This window comes from Neolamprologus multifasciatus, chromosome 4, assembly GCF_963576455.1.
Source record: "Neolamprologus multifasciatus chromosome 4, fNeoMul1.2, whole genome shotgun sequence".
In the NCBI taxonomy this organism is placed as follows: domain Eukaryota; kingdom Metazoa; phylum Chordata; class Actinopteri; order Cichliformes; family Cichlidae; genus Neolamprologus; species Neolamprologus multifasciatus.
Window position 1 is genome coordinate 15,571,596 of NC_140442.1, and position 20,234 is coordinate 15,591,829.

Genomic DNA, 20,234 nt, shown 5'->3' on the forward strand with positions numbered 1-20,234 from the left:
TACATAAATCCAAGAGATGGCCAGTCCCTTTTTTTCAGTGTAGTCTCAAATTTAGTACTTTTAGAGATGATTGAACAAATCCACTATTTCAGTTGACTCTACCTGTGGTTAATGGTATCTCATAGAACTGTATATGGCTTGATAAAATAAATAACTAAAAACAGGGAAAGTCCACTCAAATTACATAGTAATATGTTTAATACTACAATTTGTGAACTGTAATTACAGTAGCTTTCTTGTGGTTAGAGTTAGTGTCAGCTTTCATGGGAATCCAGTGAAAGCTTTGTGTCACAATGTAAGGAACTGCAGGAATTATTGTTTTGATTGGGTTTTTATGAATATCGTCAAATACAACCCCAATTCCAAAAACTATGAGAAGCTCTGAAATGCAGTTAAAAATAATGCAATTACCCGCAGGGTTTTAAAAACACTTTTTAATTCAAAATAAAGAAGAAAAAGATAAAATAATTTCCAAACGCATGGCTGAAAAAAATAGGAGTAGTTAAAAAAAAACATTAAAATCGCTTTATAATTTATTACATATTTATTTATTTATTTATTGCGTATGTATAATTTATTGTATTTATGTAACAGAACCTGTTACTTCCACAAATAAAATGAAAAAACAATTTAAAAGTTGCAGGATAAAGACTTCGTGCTGTTCTTTCTCAGAGTATCTGGATCAATCGGCACTCGTATTTACCGCGAACTTCACGGCAACTTCTTAGACGACAAAAGAACAAAACAAAAACACTTAAAAACACTGGTGTGGATTCTGAAGACGGGATTGATGGGAAGTGTCCGACTTTCTTTTTCTTCTTTCCCTTTAGGGGTCGCCGTCGCTCTGCACCTCTTCTCTATCTCCCTCTGTCAACCCAACCCAAGCTGCTTCTTAACTCAGATAAAACTGAGGTCATTGTACTCGGCGCTGAAAAGCTTAGAAATATGGTATCTAACCAGATTCTTACTCTGGATGGCATTACCTTGGCCTCCAGTAACACTGTGAGGAACCTTGGAGTCATTTTTGACCAGGATATGTCCTTCAACGCACATATTAAACAAATATGTAAGACTGCGTTCTTCCATTTGCGCAACATCTCTAAAATTAGAAATATCCTGTCTCAGAGTGACGCTGAAAAACTAGTTCATGCATTTATTACTTCCAGGCTGGACTACTGCAATTCATTATTATCAGGATGTCCAAAAAACTCACTGAAAAGCCTTCAGTTAATCCAAAATGCTGCAGCAAGAGTACTGACAGGGACTAGAAAGAGAGAGCATATTTCTCCTGTTTTGGCTTCCCTTCATTGGCTTCCTGTTAAATCCAGAATTGAATTCAAAATCTTGCTCCTCACATACAAGGTCTTAAATAATCAGGCCCCATCTTATCTTAATGACCTTGTAGTACCATATCACCCTATTAGAGCACTTCGCTCCCGCTCTGCAGGCCTACTTGTTGTTCCTAGAGTATTTAAAAGTAGAATGGGAGGGAGAGCCTTCAGTTTTCAGGCCCCTCTTCTGTGGAACCAGCTTCCAGTTTGGATTCGGGAGACAGACACTATCTCTAATTTTAAGATTAGGCTTAAAACTTTCCTTTTTGCTAAAGCATATAGTTAGGGCTGGACCAGGTGACCCTGAATCCTCCCTTAGTTATGCTGCAATAGATGTAGGCTGCCGGGGGATTCCCATGATGCATTGAGTTTTTCCTTTCCAGTCACCTTTCTCACTCACTATGTGTTAACAGACCTCTCTGTATTGAATCGTATCTGTTATTAATCTCTGTCTCTCTTCCACAGCATGTCTTTCATCCTGTCTTCCTTCTCTCACCCCACCCGGTCGCAGCAGATGGCCGCCCCTCCCTGAGCCTGGTTCTGCCGGAGGTTTCTTCCTGTTAAAAGGGAGTTTTTCCTTCCCACTGTCGCCAAAGTGCTTGCTCATAGGGGGTCATATGATTGTTGGGCTTTTCTCTGTATCTATGAAGCGCCTTGAGGCGACATTTGTTGTGATTTGGCGCTATATAAATAAAATTGAATTGAATTGAATTGAACCTTCCAAACCAGTTCAAATTTTTTGCTTTTCCGACTTTCCGAGTGGGGAGTCCGACTTGAAGGAGAATTCCAGATTAAAATTCCGACTCGCGATTCGGGATAATTTCTTAACTTTAACTGGATCACTTTATTTAGCAGTTTAACCTGATGTTATTCAGAAGATCCCTCCCTACATTCCCACGCCTTCGTGGGTTGTTCTGGAAGCTATGAAGCAAAACAGCTGTCACCACTCCTAAGGGAAAATAAAAAAATAAAAATGAAGTTAGCCTGCACCACCAGCAGTTGGTGCATCCGGTGCCCTGGAGCCAGACGCCCAGACAAACTCTGGGTATGTGAAACATCCTAAAAACAAACCATATATGCAGCTGAAACAATGTATTATAATGTAATACATGTTTATCTTGGTCCTTTAAAAGAAATAACACACTGAATGAGGAAATGACGTAATTTGTGCATTCCTATTCATTTTTTTGGACTTTCGCGTCAGAGAATTTCCCCCTGAACTCCGACTTTCAGGTTGTGGGTTAAAATAGGATTTCAAAGATCTCTCAGGCTTTTTCTTGGTAATTTACTCTAAAATTCGAAGACGTTTATTGATGCAGTAAAACAATATTGTGGTTTAATCGGTTTGAATCCATGTGAGTTTTTACACACGCAACATAGTAAACTTAATGGGTGGCATTTTTGTCAAATAATCAAAAGATTCAGGCTCATCCAAGCAAAGTACTTACATCAGTGGTTGCTGAATTTAATCTGTATGACTGTGAAGTTTTTATAAATGTTCAACGTAGCTAATTTCTTACTTTATGACCTGATGTTTGTGTCTTGTATTTGTTTACTCTGTTTAGTCAGAGTTTCCTTCTCATGCATCCCTTGCAAGTAATTTTTGGTCATTATTCTTTTGATACAGGTCTATTAATAGGGTTTTCTGGCTTTGCTCCTCATCTGTACTCTACATTTACAACTTTATGTATTTTTTTATTTTTATCTTTTATCATTTAATAAACAAATAATTAAAAACTAAACTTTCCCAATGGGAAACTTTTTCAAATGAAAGAGCTAAAGTACAACACAGTAACCACAACATTAATTAGTTGTTTCTTTATTTACTTGCATTCATATTTATTTATAGTAAAAGATTTGTTGTTATCTGTTAGAAACAAGATGAATTTTAACTCAGTTTAAAGGAATTAACAGCTTAATACGTACAACTACCTAAAACTAAAGCAATCTAATACAATCAAACCTTCACAAATGGTGACTCTGTTTGCGACTATTGTAATTTCTAGACAGGCAGTCAACAAAGTGTCCTGGCCAGGCATTAAATGTGATTTAACCCATTAAAAGACACCACATCAACATTTTAATAGAGATTTAAAAATCTCAAGTATCCCAGTGTCTACAAAAATGTCCTGTGAAAAAGGATCTTGTGAAAGGACTTGAGTGAACATAAGCAAATATCCAAAGGCAAATATTTAAAGACCAATAGAAACCCTAAATAACTTTTTTTAAATTTTTTTTTAAATATAACATTAAACATGCTGGACTGTTGGGCTGTTTTAACTGAAGTATTTTGCCAGTTGAGTATGGCAATAATCTTCCATTGAGTAAACTGCACTTAGATCCCTTTTGTTTCGGATCAAAGAAAAACAAGCAGAGCAGAGTCTGTTTTACAGGAATTTATTGGCTTTTTCAAAAAGTGACAATAGCTTTTGTCCATAAAACTAAAGAGTCACAACATTGGCTTGAATTAAAGCACAGCTTGGAGTCTGAATACAATACCGATGAGCAACATGTATTTAACCCCTGATCTAGTTCAAATACATTTTGTAAATAGGCAAAAAATATAACTGTAGCAAATTCTAATCTTAGTTTTCAGTATATGATACATGTACATGCTATCAGCATTAATTACAAAAAGCTAGGATTGTGGGGAGATTAAAGTAGCATTAACTGCAGAGGTAATAAACAAAAGATATTCATAGTGTTAGTTTAACAATACAGTGAGTGAGTCTAACTTCTGTGAAGAAAGATACAAAATAGTCAAATCACATGATTATAACAAAAAGATGAGTACACTGTATACTACACCATAACCGACAGTAGCTTTGTTACTGTTATTAGCAGGCATAAATGCTCTTTTAGTGACATTGCTTAGCCAGTAGTGATGCTAAAAATAAAAATAATAACATATAAATCAAATGTGCTCCACAAAAAGGTTTCGGATAAATGCCCACAGAGCATTAAAGGCTCTCTTGTTCCCCATCACCAAAACACCTGAATATTTCTCTTCCAAATACAAAAATCAAGTTTTCAGCTTCGCACTCCTGGGCAGCCATACAGTCGACACTTCTAGGGGGAATATTGCAAAGAGGAAAGAAAAAAAAATAAACCCCCACAAACACAACGGGTCCAATTGGAGCCAAATGCATAAAATACTGGAGATTTTTCAGGGATTAGTAGCACTGTTGGTGTCAGCAGACCTTTTTCCCCAGTCTCAATTTTCTCTCTGTGCTTCAGGCTTCATTCGTTCCATAAGAATGAATTAACATGAATCATGTTAGGGCCAAAATTTAATTACTGGCAAAAAGGTTATGGTACATAAAAAATGGAGGCAATTAAATTTCACAGATTGTTACTTCAAGGTGTTTGTTGATAGCAAGGAGTGATGACTGCCTTCATAAAGAGAAAGTGAAGTTCTTGACTTTTAAATGGTTGATATGAACAGCAGGGAAACAGCAGCAGACTGTCAGCTGTGTTTTAAAGGTTTGAGACGACAGAACAAAGGATTTCTTTTCGGCTAAAATACAGCATGTGTGCAGAGTGTATTTGGCAAAATTTCTTCCACTTCAAACAAACTACCAAGACTGTAAACAAAAAACAAACCAAAAAACTGGACAACCAGTGGAAGAAAAAGTTGAAGACATTCCACGGTCCGTTCTACAAAACATCCAATCCATTTTAGAAGGCCTCAAGAAATTCAGTCTCGTCTATACAGTATACATTGTTAGGAAATAACTAGGGTCTAAAATAGTCCACTCTTTTACCCTAAACCTGACCCTATGTTGGAGTTTTCATGGAAACGGTTGGTATAACTGTTGCAGCTACACATATAGAAGGACAGAATCTGAAATACATTGTTTTTGTGTGTCTGTGTGTGTGTATACTGGTGTGTTTCTCCTGTGTCGTTAGCCACCCTCACCACTAGCGGTCATGCTCTCCTGTAACTATTCCAGTGAAGGAAGTCTTAGAGGAGAGAGCACTTCTTCCCCTTCTTTTTGACAGGTGGAGGGCACAGGACGGCCCGGATGGCCTCATCGAACACAGTTTTAAGGCCACGCTGAGTCAGGGCTGAGCACTCCAGGTACTTTACAGAGCCTGAAGACAGGAAACAGAAAGGCATTGGTTTATTATTTGAATCTGTCTTCCATGACCATTTACAAGAAAAGGATCAGTGACAACTGAAGCCATTACCAATCTCTTTGGCCATGGCCAGTCCTTGGGGATAGGTAATGGGAGAGAGTTTCTTCTCCTTCAGCTTCTCCATGGTATCCTTGTCATCTCTCAGATCCAGTTTGGTGCCCACGAGGATTATTGGAGTGTTGGGACAATGGTGTCTCACCTCAGGATACCACTGCACAGACACAGGAGTTACAAGTTAGTGGTGTAAATTTTCAGATCAGTCAGTGTCAACTTTAACACTTGTTATCAACATGATAACAACATGTTATCAGAGCATTTTTAATCAAGTGAAAGATATTTCTGCTCATCCAAACTCATATAGGGCCTTTCTGTGTGGCATCTGCATGGTCTCATCATGCCTACGAGGGTTTCCTCCCACACTTAAAAGGCACATACGTTGGCATAAGTGGTGATTCCCAACTGTCTGTAGATGATGTGAGTTTGAATAGTGAACTTTAAACCCTGTCACTGCGCCTGTGTCCGGATGTTAAACTCAGCCCACTCTACAGATAATGACAGAATACTCAGAGTGACTTTATGACATCTTGAATAAACAAATACATATTACCACAAAAAAAACAAAGGTGCAATTTAAGGGGGAAGGCAGAATTAACACAACTGTCAAGCTGTGTGTCACCAAGAGGAAGTGTGAAACAGCCAGGGCTTGCTTCTTATCAGCACAAATGAGGCTTAATGTTTGCATTCTAAACCGTTTACTTCGCTCCCGTCCACTCTGAAAACTCTGGACAAAGCAGTATGTTAGCATTGCTAAGCTAAAATGACTTTGGATTAAAGCAAATGCGTTGGTCACTTAGACCCCTTCCCAATGGAAACTGGCTAATGTGGACCTGGTGTGAACTTAAGATGGTAAAACAGGTAACAAGTTGATAAATGTGTTTAGAGTAAGGCCTAATCCCATGACAAGCCTAGAAATAAATAGGTTGTAAAATCACCAGCAGTACATTGATTATGTGGACTTATGGTTATTTCCAATTCTTTAATTTAAGTATATCATTTTCTTTTTTCACCAACTCCTAAAAAACTGTCTTTTCAGCTCATAAATACTCGGACATTTTCATCAGCTTGTTGCTACCAGCTTGTCTATGTTGTTTAGTGTGGAGCGGGCAGTGTAAAATGGGTTTACAACTACCCACAGCATCCACATTTACCATATACTGTAAGAGAAGTGAAAGTGAACCAAGACAGTAAAGCTGTGGGCAAGAAAAGCAACACAATGTTGCTGTGTGACGCTGAGGGGAACTGCAGAGTCAGATAGTAATTTCCTGTGGTTTATCATTCCCTTTGCACTAAATGCCATGAATCATATGACTCATGGCATATATAGTGAGGTTTGTCACACTGCTTCAGCTCGTTTGTGTAAAAATATCCACAATGTTGAGCAAATGTATCTGTAGTCCAGCCTCCATGTTATTGGTCCGCTAACTATTTTTAGAACAGCAAGGAGCACAAAGATTGTTGACTTTCATACAGTCGTTTAAAGCAAGGAACAAATTCTCAAAGGTAAAGGTTAACTGATAACATTTATAAATTCTTTTAATCAAAATCAACAGATTAACGTCAATCTGCTCCTTCATCTCACAATAAACACACTGCTGAAAAACAGACCCTAAAGATGGACAAACAGCACAACATATTGACAGTAGGGCTGGGCTATATCATACCTTTCACGGTAATACTGGTGTAATGTTGGGCAATGATAAGAAAATGAAATATCGCGATAGAATATGGGTAAAACGCGCATGCGCAATGCCTTTGTTTACATACGCACATGGTGGCGACGCAGAATGATAAGAGCGAAAGCGGATCGTTGAATGAAACGGATGAACCAGAATTGGTTTGTAAAAATGCTGTAACTTCAGTGGTGTGGAACTGGTTTAGCTTTCGTCCGTCAGATACACAACAAAGCACTATTTTTGGTAGAGCATGCCAGCGGGCCGTCGTTATTTTCGTGTTTTTTGGAAAATACGGCACACTTAAAATCAATCCTGTGATTTTTCTGAAAATCGACAGTGCCCCTTATAATCCCGTGTGCCTTATGTATGAATTCTGGTTGTGTTTACTGACCTCGAAACGATTTTATGTGGTACACGGCGCTCGAAAATCTGTCAAATGTTTCAGTATGACTTTGCTAAGCTACGAACCCGCACCGCTTGATGGATTGTCGGAGCAGGAGCATTACGGCTATCGTAGGCAGGAGCCTTGCAGAGTGATACGTACTGTGCTTCAACATAATATTACCGCATTGTGTGTGTATAACCTCTTTTTAAGTTTTGTGGATATTATACATGATTATGCTGAGAATATGTCGGCCAATTTCCACTGGAAATTTTGGTTTAACTGTCAGCAAGGAATTGCATTTGCACTGTTATTTTTTATATAACTTTAATGCACTTAAAAAAGCTGCTTGTTTAAGTGAAAATACATTGTTTTTGTTTTTTGCACTAATAAAGTTGTGGAGTTGTAAAGTATTTTGTCTAGTGTCAATTATATCGTCAGTTATATCGTTATCGTAAATTTTCAAATGTATATCGTGATAAATATTTTTGGTCATATCGCCCTGCTCTAATTGACAGCTATGCTTAGTTGACATACTTTGCTATTGCACTGACTTCATCAAAAATTTAAAAAAAAAGCAAAAAGCTTCATATTCACAAAGTTCTTGCACATTACCCTAAATGGTAAGCTCAAGCTCAGATCAAGGTCTAAATATGAAATGAATCATAAAAAAAAAACCAAAAAAAAAAAAAAGACCTTAGATTTTAAAAAAACAAACAAAAAAAAAACCAAAAAAAAACCAAAACACACAAACAGAAATTTCCAATGTTTTTTGCTATTCAGCTCATCCAAAGGAAAAAACATGAGGTAGTGCCCCAGCTGTAATTTTGAAGAACTGCTACACCCTTGTTGGGGGGGTGTAGCAACATAGCAACAAGATGCAGCCTCACTGAGCCTTTCCAAAGTGTGGACTTGAAACTATATAGCAGTTTTTAAATTCTGTTGATAGGCTGAGTAAAAGCAAACTTATAATGAAATAATGTAAGGCATGTTTTTCCTGAATGCTGTCAGCACATTTGATCCAAGAAGAAATGGTAAAACAGGATTTTCAAAGAAAAGAGCCCCACTTTCTATGGTCAGAAAAATACATCACATCAATCAAAACAAAAAAAATATAAGACAACACGTGGCACTAAGACGTGGGCAAATTTGAGCGGTTTATGAAATGTTTCCATTTGGAGTTTAAAGTTAGTGTGTAGTCTACACCCTTTTCTTGTTTTGTGCATCAGAAACAACTGCTAAATGTCACAGATGCTAGCTAAAAAGCCACCAAAGGCAGATTGCAATGTAAACGCTAACTCCACCAAGGGGTAGATGTATCGAAAGTTTTTCCTCATACAATGGTTAAAATTGCTTTATCGTAACCATCGAGTATAGATTGCCGTGGCAAAATTAAGCTGTCTGCATGTAATTCAGTGTGAGTTTTTATTCTCCCACATGCTGTGAATGCATCATTAATTCCCCCTCTTCCAACAGGAAACATTTCTACCAGGCACACTGCACTTCATATACTACCAGATAGGGAAAAATATGGTGACAGCAGAAGTTTCAGACGAGCGAGGGTTTGGATTTCACAAGGAGGATGTCGAACAAAATGCAGTTATTTGCAAAACATGCTGTAAAACTATTGCCATGAAAGGTAACAGGACCAAGAATTTATTCCAAATCAGTCACTGCAAAACTAAAAATGTTTTAAATTCGGCATGTCAGCATTTCTCCACACACCAAAGAAAGCGTTAAATAAACCAGCTGTGATACCTGCGACTGTTCTTGCTCAGTCGTTTTCATAGTCACTATTTGTTCTGTAATTTGAGGTGACTACATTTTTTATTTTACAATTTCTATACGTTACAAGCACAAAACAGCACCTATTTAATTTCAATTGTTTTATTCTTTCTAACTATTGCTTTTTTGTAGCTATGATCTTTTGTTTGTAAAAGCCGAGTGTTGATGACAAAAAGACTTACTGTCGCAATATTGTCATTTATGAAAAATGTCTGTGTGCAACTGATGTTTGCAAAAAAAAAAAAAACAAAACGTTAAAATAAAACATTTCAATTCATTCAGATTTGCTGCATTAAAAGAAAACAAAATATTGAATTGTTGATTTGAATGAGCATACTTGTGCAATTTTAGGCATTGTACGTTTTTTAAAAAAAAAATCTGTTTCTGAAGGTTATTTAAACATACAGTGGTAGGGATGGGTATCGAAAACAGGTTCTTGTTGAGAACCGGTTCCCACTGTTTCAATTCCTTGGAATTGTTTGCCATTTTTGCAAACAATTCCCTTATCGATTCCAGTTGCCCCAAATGACGTCACCACGTTGCGGAGCGTCATTTACCTGGCAGGAAACACGGCACCTAAGCGGCTCAAACGCTCAAAAGTTTAATTATACTTTACGAGAACGGATGACAACAGGGCAACTGTTAGATATTTCATTTAAGGGAGGAAACACTACGAATATGCAAAAGCATTTGCTCACAAAACACACGATAACCTTAAATGAATGTTGTATTTTTAATTCCGCTCCGGACTCGTGAATCTCAACCCAGCAGCAGCGGTAACATGCATGTCCTCTCCCGTTATTGCAGCAGGTAAATAATCAACTAACAGTGCATATTATGTTAGCGCGATCTGCCTCATTATAAAACCTGTCATTACTGTGCATTTAGGTGACCATGATGAGAGAGACAGGCAGAGTCTGGCTGGCGCTCGCTGGCAGTTCTCGCTGCAGTCTACCGGTAGCGTCTCCTTTCAGGCCAGGATAGACGAATGTCACCGAGCAGTGACTAAGTTTGTGGTAAAAGGCTTGCACCCATTTGCCACAACAGATGCCCCCGATTTTCGGTAAGTGAATCTGTTTAATTGTAGGCAGGGACATTACTGGATATTCTTGTGTAATTGCTACAGAATAATTTATGTTATACTTTGTTATTGCTACAGAAGAATATTTATTTTATTATTTTACATTTACAATTTTTTTCCCGGGGACCCCGTGACACCCCATTGAAGAGCCGTGGGCTGGATCTCTTAAAGATCTCACTGTTGGGTTTGTAAGGCCATGCTACTCCTAAATTTCTATCTTGTTCAAAGAGAAGATGTAAAACAAAGTTCTAAGCTAATCAAACTTAGTGTTCTCCTTTTTTAAAAAAGAATCGATAAAGAATCGAATCGTTAAACAAAATCGAAAATGGAATCAGAATCGTGAAAATCTTATCAATACCGATCCCTATACAGTGGAACCCCGACTTACGAATACCCCGTTTCACGAAATTCAAGTTATGAAGGCACTGAACGGCAATATTTCTGCCCGTGTTACAGCAAAATGCCAGAGTAACGAAATCCGCTGGCTCTGATTGGCTGAGCCTACAATGCCTTCCGAATCATGTGACAACCCCTTGGCTTCCGTACTTGGGCTTCGCTGTTCCACTTGAACAATGTATTGTTGTTCTAGTTAGAAATTAGCCTATAGCCTATTGTTCAGCATCGCCTCACTCAAAACGCGCGATGGGTGCTTCGACTTACCAAAATTTTCGACTTACGAAAGACCCTCAGGAACGAATTCATTTCGTAAGTCGGGGTTCCACTGTATTATGACATACATCATGTATTGTGATATAGCCAAAAAAATATTGTGACATTAGATTTTCCTGATATCACTCAGCCCCATCTCCAGCTGAACAACAGGAGGAGTGATACACTCTCCAAGTGTCATGCCTGTGATGTGCCCCTCCTTCTTGTGGTGAACAGGAACTATTTTTGGGGGCGGGACAAATAATTTGTGTGGCATTTTGTGTGTGATATGTTACTCTGTTGTTTGCTAAATTTGTACGTTTGTAGTTTTAGAAATGTGTTGTTTGTGGGTTTCACAGTAAAAGAACAAAAACAAATCGAACTTTTTCCTACTCCACTTTATGTTTGTTGTGTGGTTTTGGGTCCATCATGTTAATACAGTGTGTCAAAATGAAATAACTGCTAGACATGGGGGATTGTGTCGTTTTTTCCCCCCAGCAGTTCAAAGTGAGTTAAAAACAACCAATTATGTCCTTGAAGGGTATAATGCCAAGCAAGGACAAAGGTTTCATAATGAACAAAGTTTTATTGAGCTGAAACTCTTAATTTCATCTCTACTTTCCAGATTTTTGCCTTCATTTTTTCATTTAAATTTACTGATTAATTTTCTATCTACAGTGGCTTGTGCAGCACAGGCAAAAAATAAGCAAACTTAGAGACTACAAGAGCACCAACTGGACGGATGAAACATAAATAAGCTGACACCTTTCCAGCCTTCACTTGTTCTGACATACAGCAATTACTCACCTTGGCACGGACGTTTTCAAACGAGGCAGGACTCACAAGTGAAAAGCAGATAAGAAACACATCCTGGTAAGACAAGGAAAACAAAGCAATCAGAGCCTGTAACAATCACTTCCTGTTAAGAACACTGGAAGGGGTGGAGGGGAATCCTGTGTTCACAAAGGTGTGCGCGTTTCTTTCTGGGGTTTTTTTTTCCTTTTAACTTCCTCATTCTCAGAAATCAGACTCTGGTTTATGCATGGAGGATAATACATGAACTGTAGCACAACACTGTCTGATTATGTTTTTGTTGTGGTTGTTGTACCGTCTGTGGGTAGGAAAGTGGGCGGAGTCTGTCGTAGTCTTCTTGTCCTGCTGTATCCCAAAGACCCAGGTTCACCGGCTTCCCATCCACCATAACATTGGCGGAGTAGTTGTCGAACCTGACAGAAGTGATGAAGTGCAAATGAGCAAAGCCCTTCAGGCTTAATACAAATTGTTGAAATATAACTACTAAGAAAAAAAAAAAAAAAAGAAAAAGGACAAGAAATACGCGGTGATCAACCTATCCCCTGATTTATTGTGCCCTTTTGCAACTTCTGCTCTCTCTTAAAAACAATTGCTCATTTTTCAAATCTGGCTGAACCAAAAGCCTGTTTGTCAACTGCCTGCAGAGCCAGTTCATGCCACAGTTAAGGTCGATAAAGATCAACACTTTCCACAGCTGGTCTAGGACCAGATTAGGTGCAGGGATTCTTCTCGACTTTCTGTAACATGTATTCCTGGTGTAGTTACAGTCAAATGCTGTGATTGTAACCTCCTCTGCAAGACTATATTTAAAAAACAAGGTGCCATGCTTGCTCATGCATTGATTGTGTAAGGAGGGTGGAGACCAATTACTGACTGTTATTCTCACATAAATAAATAAATACTCACTGCGCTGCAGTCTCAGATACTCACACTGTGGGGATGTACTCTCCAGGAAAGGCATTGGTGGTGTAGCTGATGAGCAGACAGGTCTTACCCACAGCTCTGTAGGAGAGAAGATGTTGGATTAGCATTTATTGAGAGAAGGCAAAAAAAAGTGTGACTGGGCTCAGATCTTACAAATACTGACATAAGCAACAATCGTTACAATTTCATTTCTACAAACGGTGTTAAGATCAGTAAACGGCACTGCTTACAACAAAACAAATCCCTGGTGTATTAGTCTGGGAAAACGGAATTGTGTGATTTTCTAAGTTCTTCTTTTTGCAAGATAAAGCACATGAGAGCAGTGGCAGAGGCACATTTGCCAAATATGAAACTTTCTTGGTTCCCTTCAGCATGCTACCCTCATGTCTACTGCACAGTTCCCCTTACACTCAAAGCAAAATAAAGAGATTCAACACAGCCACGGGCTCTGAATGGGTCTTGCTGCTGCAGTATCTACCACACCCAGAGAAAGCGGTTATGAGTGCATTTAACTCCCACATATTGTTAGCACATCTTAATGTCACTGTCTTAGCTTGTGTGTTAATCCCCTGCTGCTGAGGAAGCCCTTAAATTTTGGGAAGCTGAAAAAGCGCTGTGTTTGTAGCTTTAACAGTGACTTGCTGGAATACAGCAGCGAGATGATGGACACACAGACACACACAAAAGCTAAATTCCTAAGTAATAATAGCGAAACTTTAATTTAAGCTGTGGATGTACGACCTACCCTGTGATGTCTGACTCACCTAAGAGTGAAAGATTAGTCAACCACTTGCACACTGGCCAGCCTGTATTACCAATACTTACTCATACCACCAACCCTAATGTATGAAAACTGCAGTCTAAATAAATAGATAAAAATATAATAGTCAAATGCGAGTACCCATGTCGGCAAAATTAACAGGTAGTAAAATATTAGCAGCTAACTTTACCCGCTCGGAAATCTGTTGCAAAGGGTTTTAACGTCAGCTACTCGGGTGACAGCCTTTTAGCTACAATTACATTTTTAAAAGGTAAAAAAAAAATAAACAGGTGTTTAATATAAACTAATACCCGGCTGGGTTTAGCGAACTTACCCGTCTCCGACCACAACACACTTTATGGCCTGCATTGCGCCGCGGCTAGAGGAATGCTAAGTTGGCCCGGGAGCCAGCTAACGTTAGCTCGAGTCTCTTTTCCTTTGTCCGGGATTGCTCGCTGGTGAAAAGTCCCAACGAGCGTCTTTCTCCGCCGACCTGTGCTGCTACAACCGAGCTCCTGGTACGCGAAACAACTTAGGGGGAACTTACACTAACTTTATCGAGCAGTTTACGGCGAGTTTACTCGTGAATTTCCCTTCCTACATTCCCATGCTTTCGTAGGCTGATCTGGAAGCTATGAAGCAAAACAGCGGCCACCACCCCTGAGTTAAAAAAAAAAAAAAAAAAAGTTACAACACCACCAGTAGATGGCACATCCGGTGCACTGGTCCATACGCCCACACAGACTTTCGTCCTAAAAATCAACCGGAGGCAGCCGAATTTCAGGGGATTGAATGAAATGTATTATAATATAACAGATTTAAAGTTTATTGTTTAATTTAGTTTGTGAAAACAAATAATACAAAAAAAGTGGAGGGACTATTTATGGAATGACACTAAATGAGGAACTGACGTCAGCTACACGATCCCTGTCATTTCTATGGACTATGGCGAATTGGAAGTTTTACCCTCAATTATGTCTTTCAGGCTAAGCTTTAAAAGAGGATTTGAAAGGTTTCTCTGCTCCAGCTTCATGTTTTTGTGTTACAAAGCATACCAGGCATCTGTCCATACCCTAAAGATCTTTCTTATGTCGTGATTACCCCAACTTTTGTTTATCATGACAAAATCGTATTTGGATGTAGTAGACAAGACCAACTGATCTCTCAGTAAACATAAATTGCTTCTTTGTTTTTGCTTTTGTTTGTAATTCACTAAGAGTTTTGTTATTAGAGCAGGAACTTTTACACTCCCTACTCTCACCTCCACGTTTTCTTCTCTCTCACTGGCTCCTAAAATACCTCCTGTCTGTCTTCTTCCTTTGTCTTTGGTCAGCAGTAGGATCATTTACATTTGTACCCTGTTGGCCGATATCACTGGAGGCAGACATTGTTAACCTGGGCCCTGATCAATTTAGTGTGGAACTCTCATTTTTGAGCCACAACAAGAAAGTGTTCAGAGTGCTAGACTACAGAAAAAAAGACAGTATACAAATGCCAACCCTTGCTTCGGATTGTGGCACATTTGTTTATTTATTTGGCTCGTTTCTCACAAACACTTGTCAGTTTTGTTTGCTTGTTTTACTTCAATTTTTACTTAGTAATATGTGTGTTATTATTCTTCAGATGAAGGACATTTCTTTTCAAAGTCAGGTTTCCTTCCTCATCAGCACTATACTTATTGCATTTGGACAAATACAAATAATTAAAAACTAAATAATTTTGTCCGACCATTTCACTTAATTTCACATAAATAAAAATTAGACCTAAAAGATCATTTCCACACTTGCAATCAATTTTAATCTTATATATTTAAGCTTTGTGTATATTAATCTATTAATGTAAAACAAACCATTGCAACTACAGCATTTGTATGTTGTCTTGTATTTTTTTTTACCTACTGTCTGGATAAATATGAATGTAAATGGCCTGCATTTGTATAGCGCTTTTCTAGTCCTTAAGAACCCCAAAGCGCTTTACACTACATTCAGTCATTCACCCATTCACACTCACATTCACACACTGGCGATGGCAAGCTACATTGTAGCCACAGCTGCCCTGGGGCGCACTGACAGAGGCGAGGCTGCCGGACACAGGCGCCACCGGGCCCTCTGACCACCACCAGTATGTGAAGTTATGACACTTTATGTGTACTTAAGCTGTGATTTGTTTTTTTGAAAAAACGAAGAACCATATACCTGAGAGTTTATCCTCGGGGTTCCAGTTGCCCTTTATTGCCTCTTACTTCCGTGTGTCACACCGTGATGAGTCCCCGGTAAACAGCTATCGGGGTGGAGCAGATTTTCCAACACAATCGATGTTAAAAAGGACAAAAATGGGGCTCGGTGTCGACGAGTGATATAAATATGAAGTGTGACACCTTTTCCATCGCTTCGCCTTACCAGATGACAAACTAACCCTGGAAACCTGCGGACGGACTGGGCTGTATGGCGGGTCTGTCATATTTAGTGCTCCGGTTTTCGGGCTCTGCTGGTCGGACGTATGGAGTATTTTCGAAAGGCTTGACGAGGACTTTGTTGATATTTTTTGATCTCGCATGGCGGCTGCGAATCAGATTCCCCTATGTCTACCTCGTCGCCTCGATGATGTTTAATGTGAGATTACAGGTAATCATTCAGCCGCTGTAATCGGTCATCAACCCTCTAAACGGCACAGAGACAGCTGCTGATTGCAAAGGCCCCTCATGTTGGATTCATTACTGCCTTTGTTTTTGCCTGAATGAGCGACGCGTTGTAAAAGATTTATCCTTAATGGACGGATAAACGATCAATTTTAACTACATTTAAAGCTTAAGGATTACAGGTACTTAAAACTAAAGCTGCCTAATACAAGGAAAATTCTCCCTTTATCTTGTCTTTAATGCTCACTTTTCTCAATTAAGGAGGTGCCGATTTATTATTACCAGCTTTTTATTGGCTTCCATTTTTAGTGCCTTTAACTTTCAATGAAGATCTATTATCTTATTAATGGGTTTAATGGATTATGTTGATTATTATACTCTGCCAAATGTGTTAATGTTATGCAAACAACACAACTGTCTTTTGTTAGCGATACATTGAGAAACTGTAAAAAAAAAAAAAAAAAATTAAATTATTGCCAAGATACACACATCTTGGCTGACCAGTAACTGATATATCTGAAGCAGGCAACAGATATCCTGGTCAGGGACTTGAGATTTCATCTGTCTCCAGATTAAAATGAATATTGCTTCTAATTTGCTGCCCTTTTTGGGTCCTGTTGCGTGACCCAATTTTGGCCAAGCTACAGCTGTCACATTTGACTCAAGAAGACTTATAGAGAGGAGTTCATAACCGACTCAATAACTTAAAGGCACCCAAATCATCATCCCTCCACCACCTTGCTTGACAGCAGGTGTGAGGTGTTTGTGCTAATATCTTGTGGTTGTTTTTTACTTTGGTCTCGTCTGTCCAAACAACATTGTTCCAGAAGTCTTTGGCAAATCTAAGCTGTGCTTTCATGCAGTGGTCAAACTTGCTGATGATCAGTTAATCAAGGGCAGCTGATCGTCAGCTCCTAGCTCCTACTTACACACTTATATCCTGTGGAAGCGATAAGGCTGACCTAGTTTCTCACTGAAGGGGATAAAGTCCTGTGAAAACTTTATTTTTCACATAACTGCAGTTCAAAAGTAGATATCAAAATAATAAATGAAGATGAAAAAACTAAGAAGAGATTGGATAAACACACTTTGCATTGTTTGTCCACCAGAGGGCAAATATCCAAATATCTAAGTTGGTCAAAAATCCTATCCTACTTCTCATTTTTTTTATTTAGCACTACCTAACAGAGTTCTCATATCTTTATAGGTTCACATCGAAATCCACTGAGTCTTCAATGGCTGCATTAACACTTAACAATGGATAGTGTGCACTGCCACGTTGCAGCCATCAGAAAACACCGGCTGACCACACACAGCGATGTGAAGAAAGAAGACACTTCAAGACACTTCAATCCAACACAATAACGTGGCTGTTCGTTTTTGCCGCCCGGTGCCAGTTACACTGCCCGGCGCCTTTGCAGGTGAAGGGAAGCGGTGATGTCTGCAGATATGAGACAGGGTGAGCGGCGATAGATGGAGCAGATGGAGCGGGGAAAGAGCCCAGCAGTCACCGATTCAGGAGAAGCTCGTCAGGTGCATGAAGATATTTCCCCCGCCTTTTCTCTCTGATATTGAGGACTGTAGCATGAATGATTGTTGCTGTGAAAGCTTATAGTTTCTCTTTATGTCTTACATGTACAGCTGACCTAAATTAACAGTATTAGTAATCACCCAAATCCTTTTTTATGTTTCTGTAATGGTTAATCCACCAGTATGCACACGCTCTATAATTAAAATTATATTTTAATGCTAAAACATAATTATTGTTATCCATGAATTTTCAAATTTATGCCCTTCAATTTTTCTGTTTCATCAAAGAAAAAAATCAAAGCATTTTTATTTAATAGAAGGTGCCAAATTACAGTTATTTACTTGCATTACTAAACAGAATATTCAGTTTGAGTCGTTAAGTCCAGTGTGCGGTTCAAATCTGGGTGTAAAAACATGAATTTGGTTTGAAGACTCAAAATGGTCAAAGATCAAGAACTCACCAAAAAGGACCGAGTTCGCATTAAAGTGCTTCACGATGCCGGATGGTCTTTCAGACAAATAGGACAAGACATAAAATGTTCTCACAGTGTGGTCAAGTACGCTTTGGAGTCAGTTGTAGAGACCGGTACTTACAGAATGCGCCAAGGAAGAGGCAGAAAACAAAAGCTGACTGACGCAGATGTCCGGCACCTCAAGATTTTAAGTACCAGTGACAGAAGGAAGACCATTGCTGATCTTCAAGTAGAGCTAAATGCTTCTAGAGCACAGTCTGAAAAGGTCTCCAGAATGACCATAAGCAGACGACTGAATGAACAATGCTTAAAAGGGGAGAGTCGCTGCTAAGAAGCAGTTATTAAGGCCCACAAACATCCAGAAACGTCTGAGATTACCCAGGGAGCGCAAACACTGGACTGTAGATGACTGGAATAAGGTACTTTGGACGGATGAGTCTGAGTTTGAAGTCTTTGGTCAGAATAATCACCGAAAATCTGGAGAAGGTTTTGATGCTTGTTGCACTGCACCCACAGTAGAGCACGGTGGAGGTTCCATTATGGTTTGGGTTCCATTTCTGGAAATGGCGTGGGCAAATTAGTGAAAATTGATAGTATCGTGAACATAAAGATCTACCACAACATCTCGGTGGGTCATGGAATCTCTTCTGGACTGAAACTGGTTGTGGGTTCATATACAAACAACACAGTGACAACAAACATACTTCATAGCTGTGCAGAGAGTATTTGACCAAGGAGAAGGAATCCGGAGTACTGGAACTGATGGACTGGACAAATCAGAGTCCAGACTTGAATCATATTGAACAAATTTGGGATTTGGTGTATTTGAAGATAGATTGCACAAAAGTTTCATCCACAGCAAGTCTCTGGGAACAGCTGGAAACTATTTGGAACTCGGTAACAAAGGAGACTGTGGAAACGTACATAAAAACAATGCTAACAAGAATGCAAGCCGTTATCGAGGCCAACGGAGGCCGTACAAATTAGTTTTTCTGTTTGTTTGGTTATTATTGGTGAATAAGGACTATTTAGTTGTTTCAGTTTGTTATTTGCCTTACAAATAACAACATTTTTTAGTTTTAAACAATTTCTTAAAAATTTCTAAAACAAAATCGGGTTTTAGGCCATCTAATGAATTTGTCAAGCACCATACATGTATAGACATTCAGTGTGAGGTATAAAGTAAACATCAAATTTTTATTTGAAGAGGTTCTTTTCCCTGCATGACGCACAATGTTTCTTTTGTCCTCTATGATCTGGACTAATCATTTGTGGCTGGGTTTAACTGGATGACAGATGTACATCAGATATCAGCAGGTTTATTGTAGGAGAAGTCAGTAAGTGCAGTAATGGTTCTCACTCTCATGCTCAGGTGGTCACCGTTTCTATTGTGTTTCTGCTTACCAGTGGGATCAGCAAATCGATGCTAGTGAAAGGTGTTACATTCAAAATTATTTATTACTGTTTCAAGTTTTTATTTCTGTGAAATGTGTGTGAGTGGGGTTTGAAGTTACAGAGCAAATGCTGAGAATGAATGAACTCTGTGAGAAATAAACAAATTACACCACGACTCTGAGCCATTTCTATGAGTAAAAAGTAACAGTTGTCTCGTTTGGGTTTATTAAACTGTCCTTTAGAAACAGATCATCTTCTATAGCATGTTCCTGTACCACATAGAAACAGCGACACGTGTGGCAAAACCACTTATTTTCTGTTGCTATGTTTCTGGTTACGTGGACAATGAAAATCTTAAAATACAATGGAGTTGTTTTGATCAAAATTTTATTTTTATTTTTTCTAAACAATGGCAATGAATTGAGTTGAAGATGATGAAGATTGAGTGTCATCGTGGATGTGTAGCTGACAAATCTACAGCAGCCGTGTGACGCTATCATGTCAATATAGACCAGACAGAACCAGAAAGGTGTAACTAATAAAGTGTCCTTTATTAGTAAACTGATCATCCATCATATATCAAAGGTAAGTAAGAAAGAAA

General features: G+C 38.8%; 2 protein-coding genes across 3 annotated transcripts; one reads left to right on the top strand and one right to left on the bottom strand.

Annotated features, from left to right (window-relative positions):
- Positions 1-3,712: 3,712 nt before the first annotated feature.
- LOC146520118 (ras-related C3 botulinum toxin substrate 1-like) lies at positions 3,713-14,271 on the bottom strand. Its single transcript, XM_085156860.1, has 6 exons — positions 13,932-14,271; positions 12,844-12,915; positions 12,209-12,326; positions 11,908-11,970; positions 5,523-5,682; positions 3,713-5,426 (listed from the first exon to the last, which is right to left on the bottom strand). Exons 1-6 carry the CDS (start codon positions 13,964-13,966, stop codon positions 5,296-5,298), a joined length of 579 nt encoding a protein of 192 aa, XP_085012986.1. The 5' UTR covers positions 13,967-14,271; the 3' UTR covers positions 3,713-5,295.
- A 1,566-nt stretch (positions 14,272-15,837) lies between these two features.
- On the top strand, positions 15,838-19,808 carry smim10l3 (small integral membrane protein 10 like 3). 2 transcript variants are annotated; one of them, XR_014873695.1, is made up of 2 exons: positions 15,838-16,417; positions 17,443-19,808. XR_014873695.1 is itself a non-coding variant. In XM_085156864.1 (2 exons), the coding sequence occupies exons 1-2, from the start codon at positions 16,042-16,044 to the stop codon at positions 17,461-17,463; spliced, it is 201 nt and encodes a 66-aa protein (XP_085012990.1). In that variant the 5' UTR covers positions 15,845-16,041; the 3' UTR covers positions 17,464-19,808. The 2 variants fall into 2 exon arrangements, 1 of the variants encoding a protein (XP_085012990.1); XM_085156864.1 differs by having other exon boundaries at positions 15,845-16,221.
- The last annotated feature ends 426 nt before the right edge of the window (positions 19,809-20,234 follow it).

Excerpts from the sequence above, each read along its gene's own strand:
- smim10l3 (XM_085156864.1), top strand. The coding sequence starts at position 16,042 with ATGGCGGGTCTGTCATATTTAGTGCTCCGGTTTTCGGGCTCTGCTGGT. Across the intron at positions 16,222-17,442 it reads TGTTTAATGTGAGATTACAG|GTTCACATCGAAATCCACTG; the intron begins GTAATCATTCAG and ends ATATCTTTATAG.
- LOC146520118 (XM_085156860.1), bottom strand. The coding sequence starts at position 13,966 with ATGCAGGCCATAAAGTGTGTTGTGGTCGGAGACGG. Across the intron at positions 12,327-12,843 it reads GGAGAGTACATCCCCACAGT|GTTCGACAACTACTCCGCCA; the intron begins GTGAGTATCTGA and ends CACTTCTGTCAG. Across the intron at positions 5,427-5,522 it reads GGCCATGGCCAAAGAGATTG|GCTCTGTAAAGTACCTGGAG; the intron begins GTAATGGCTTCA and ends TCCTGTCTTCAG.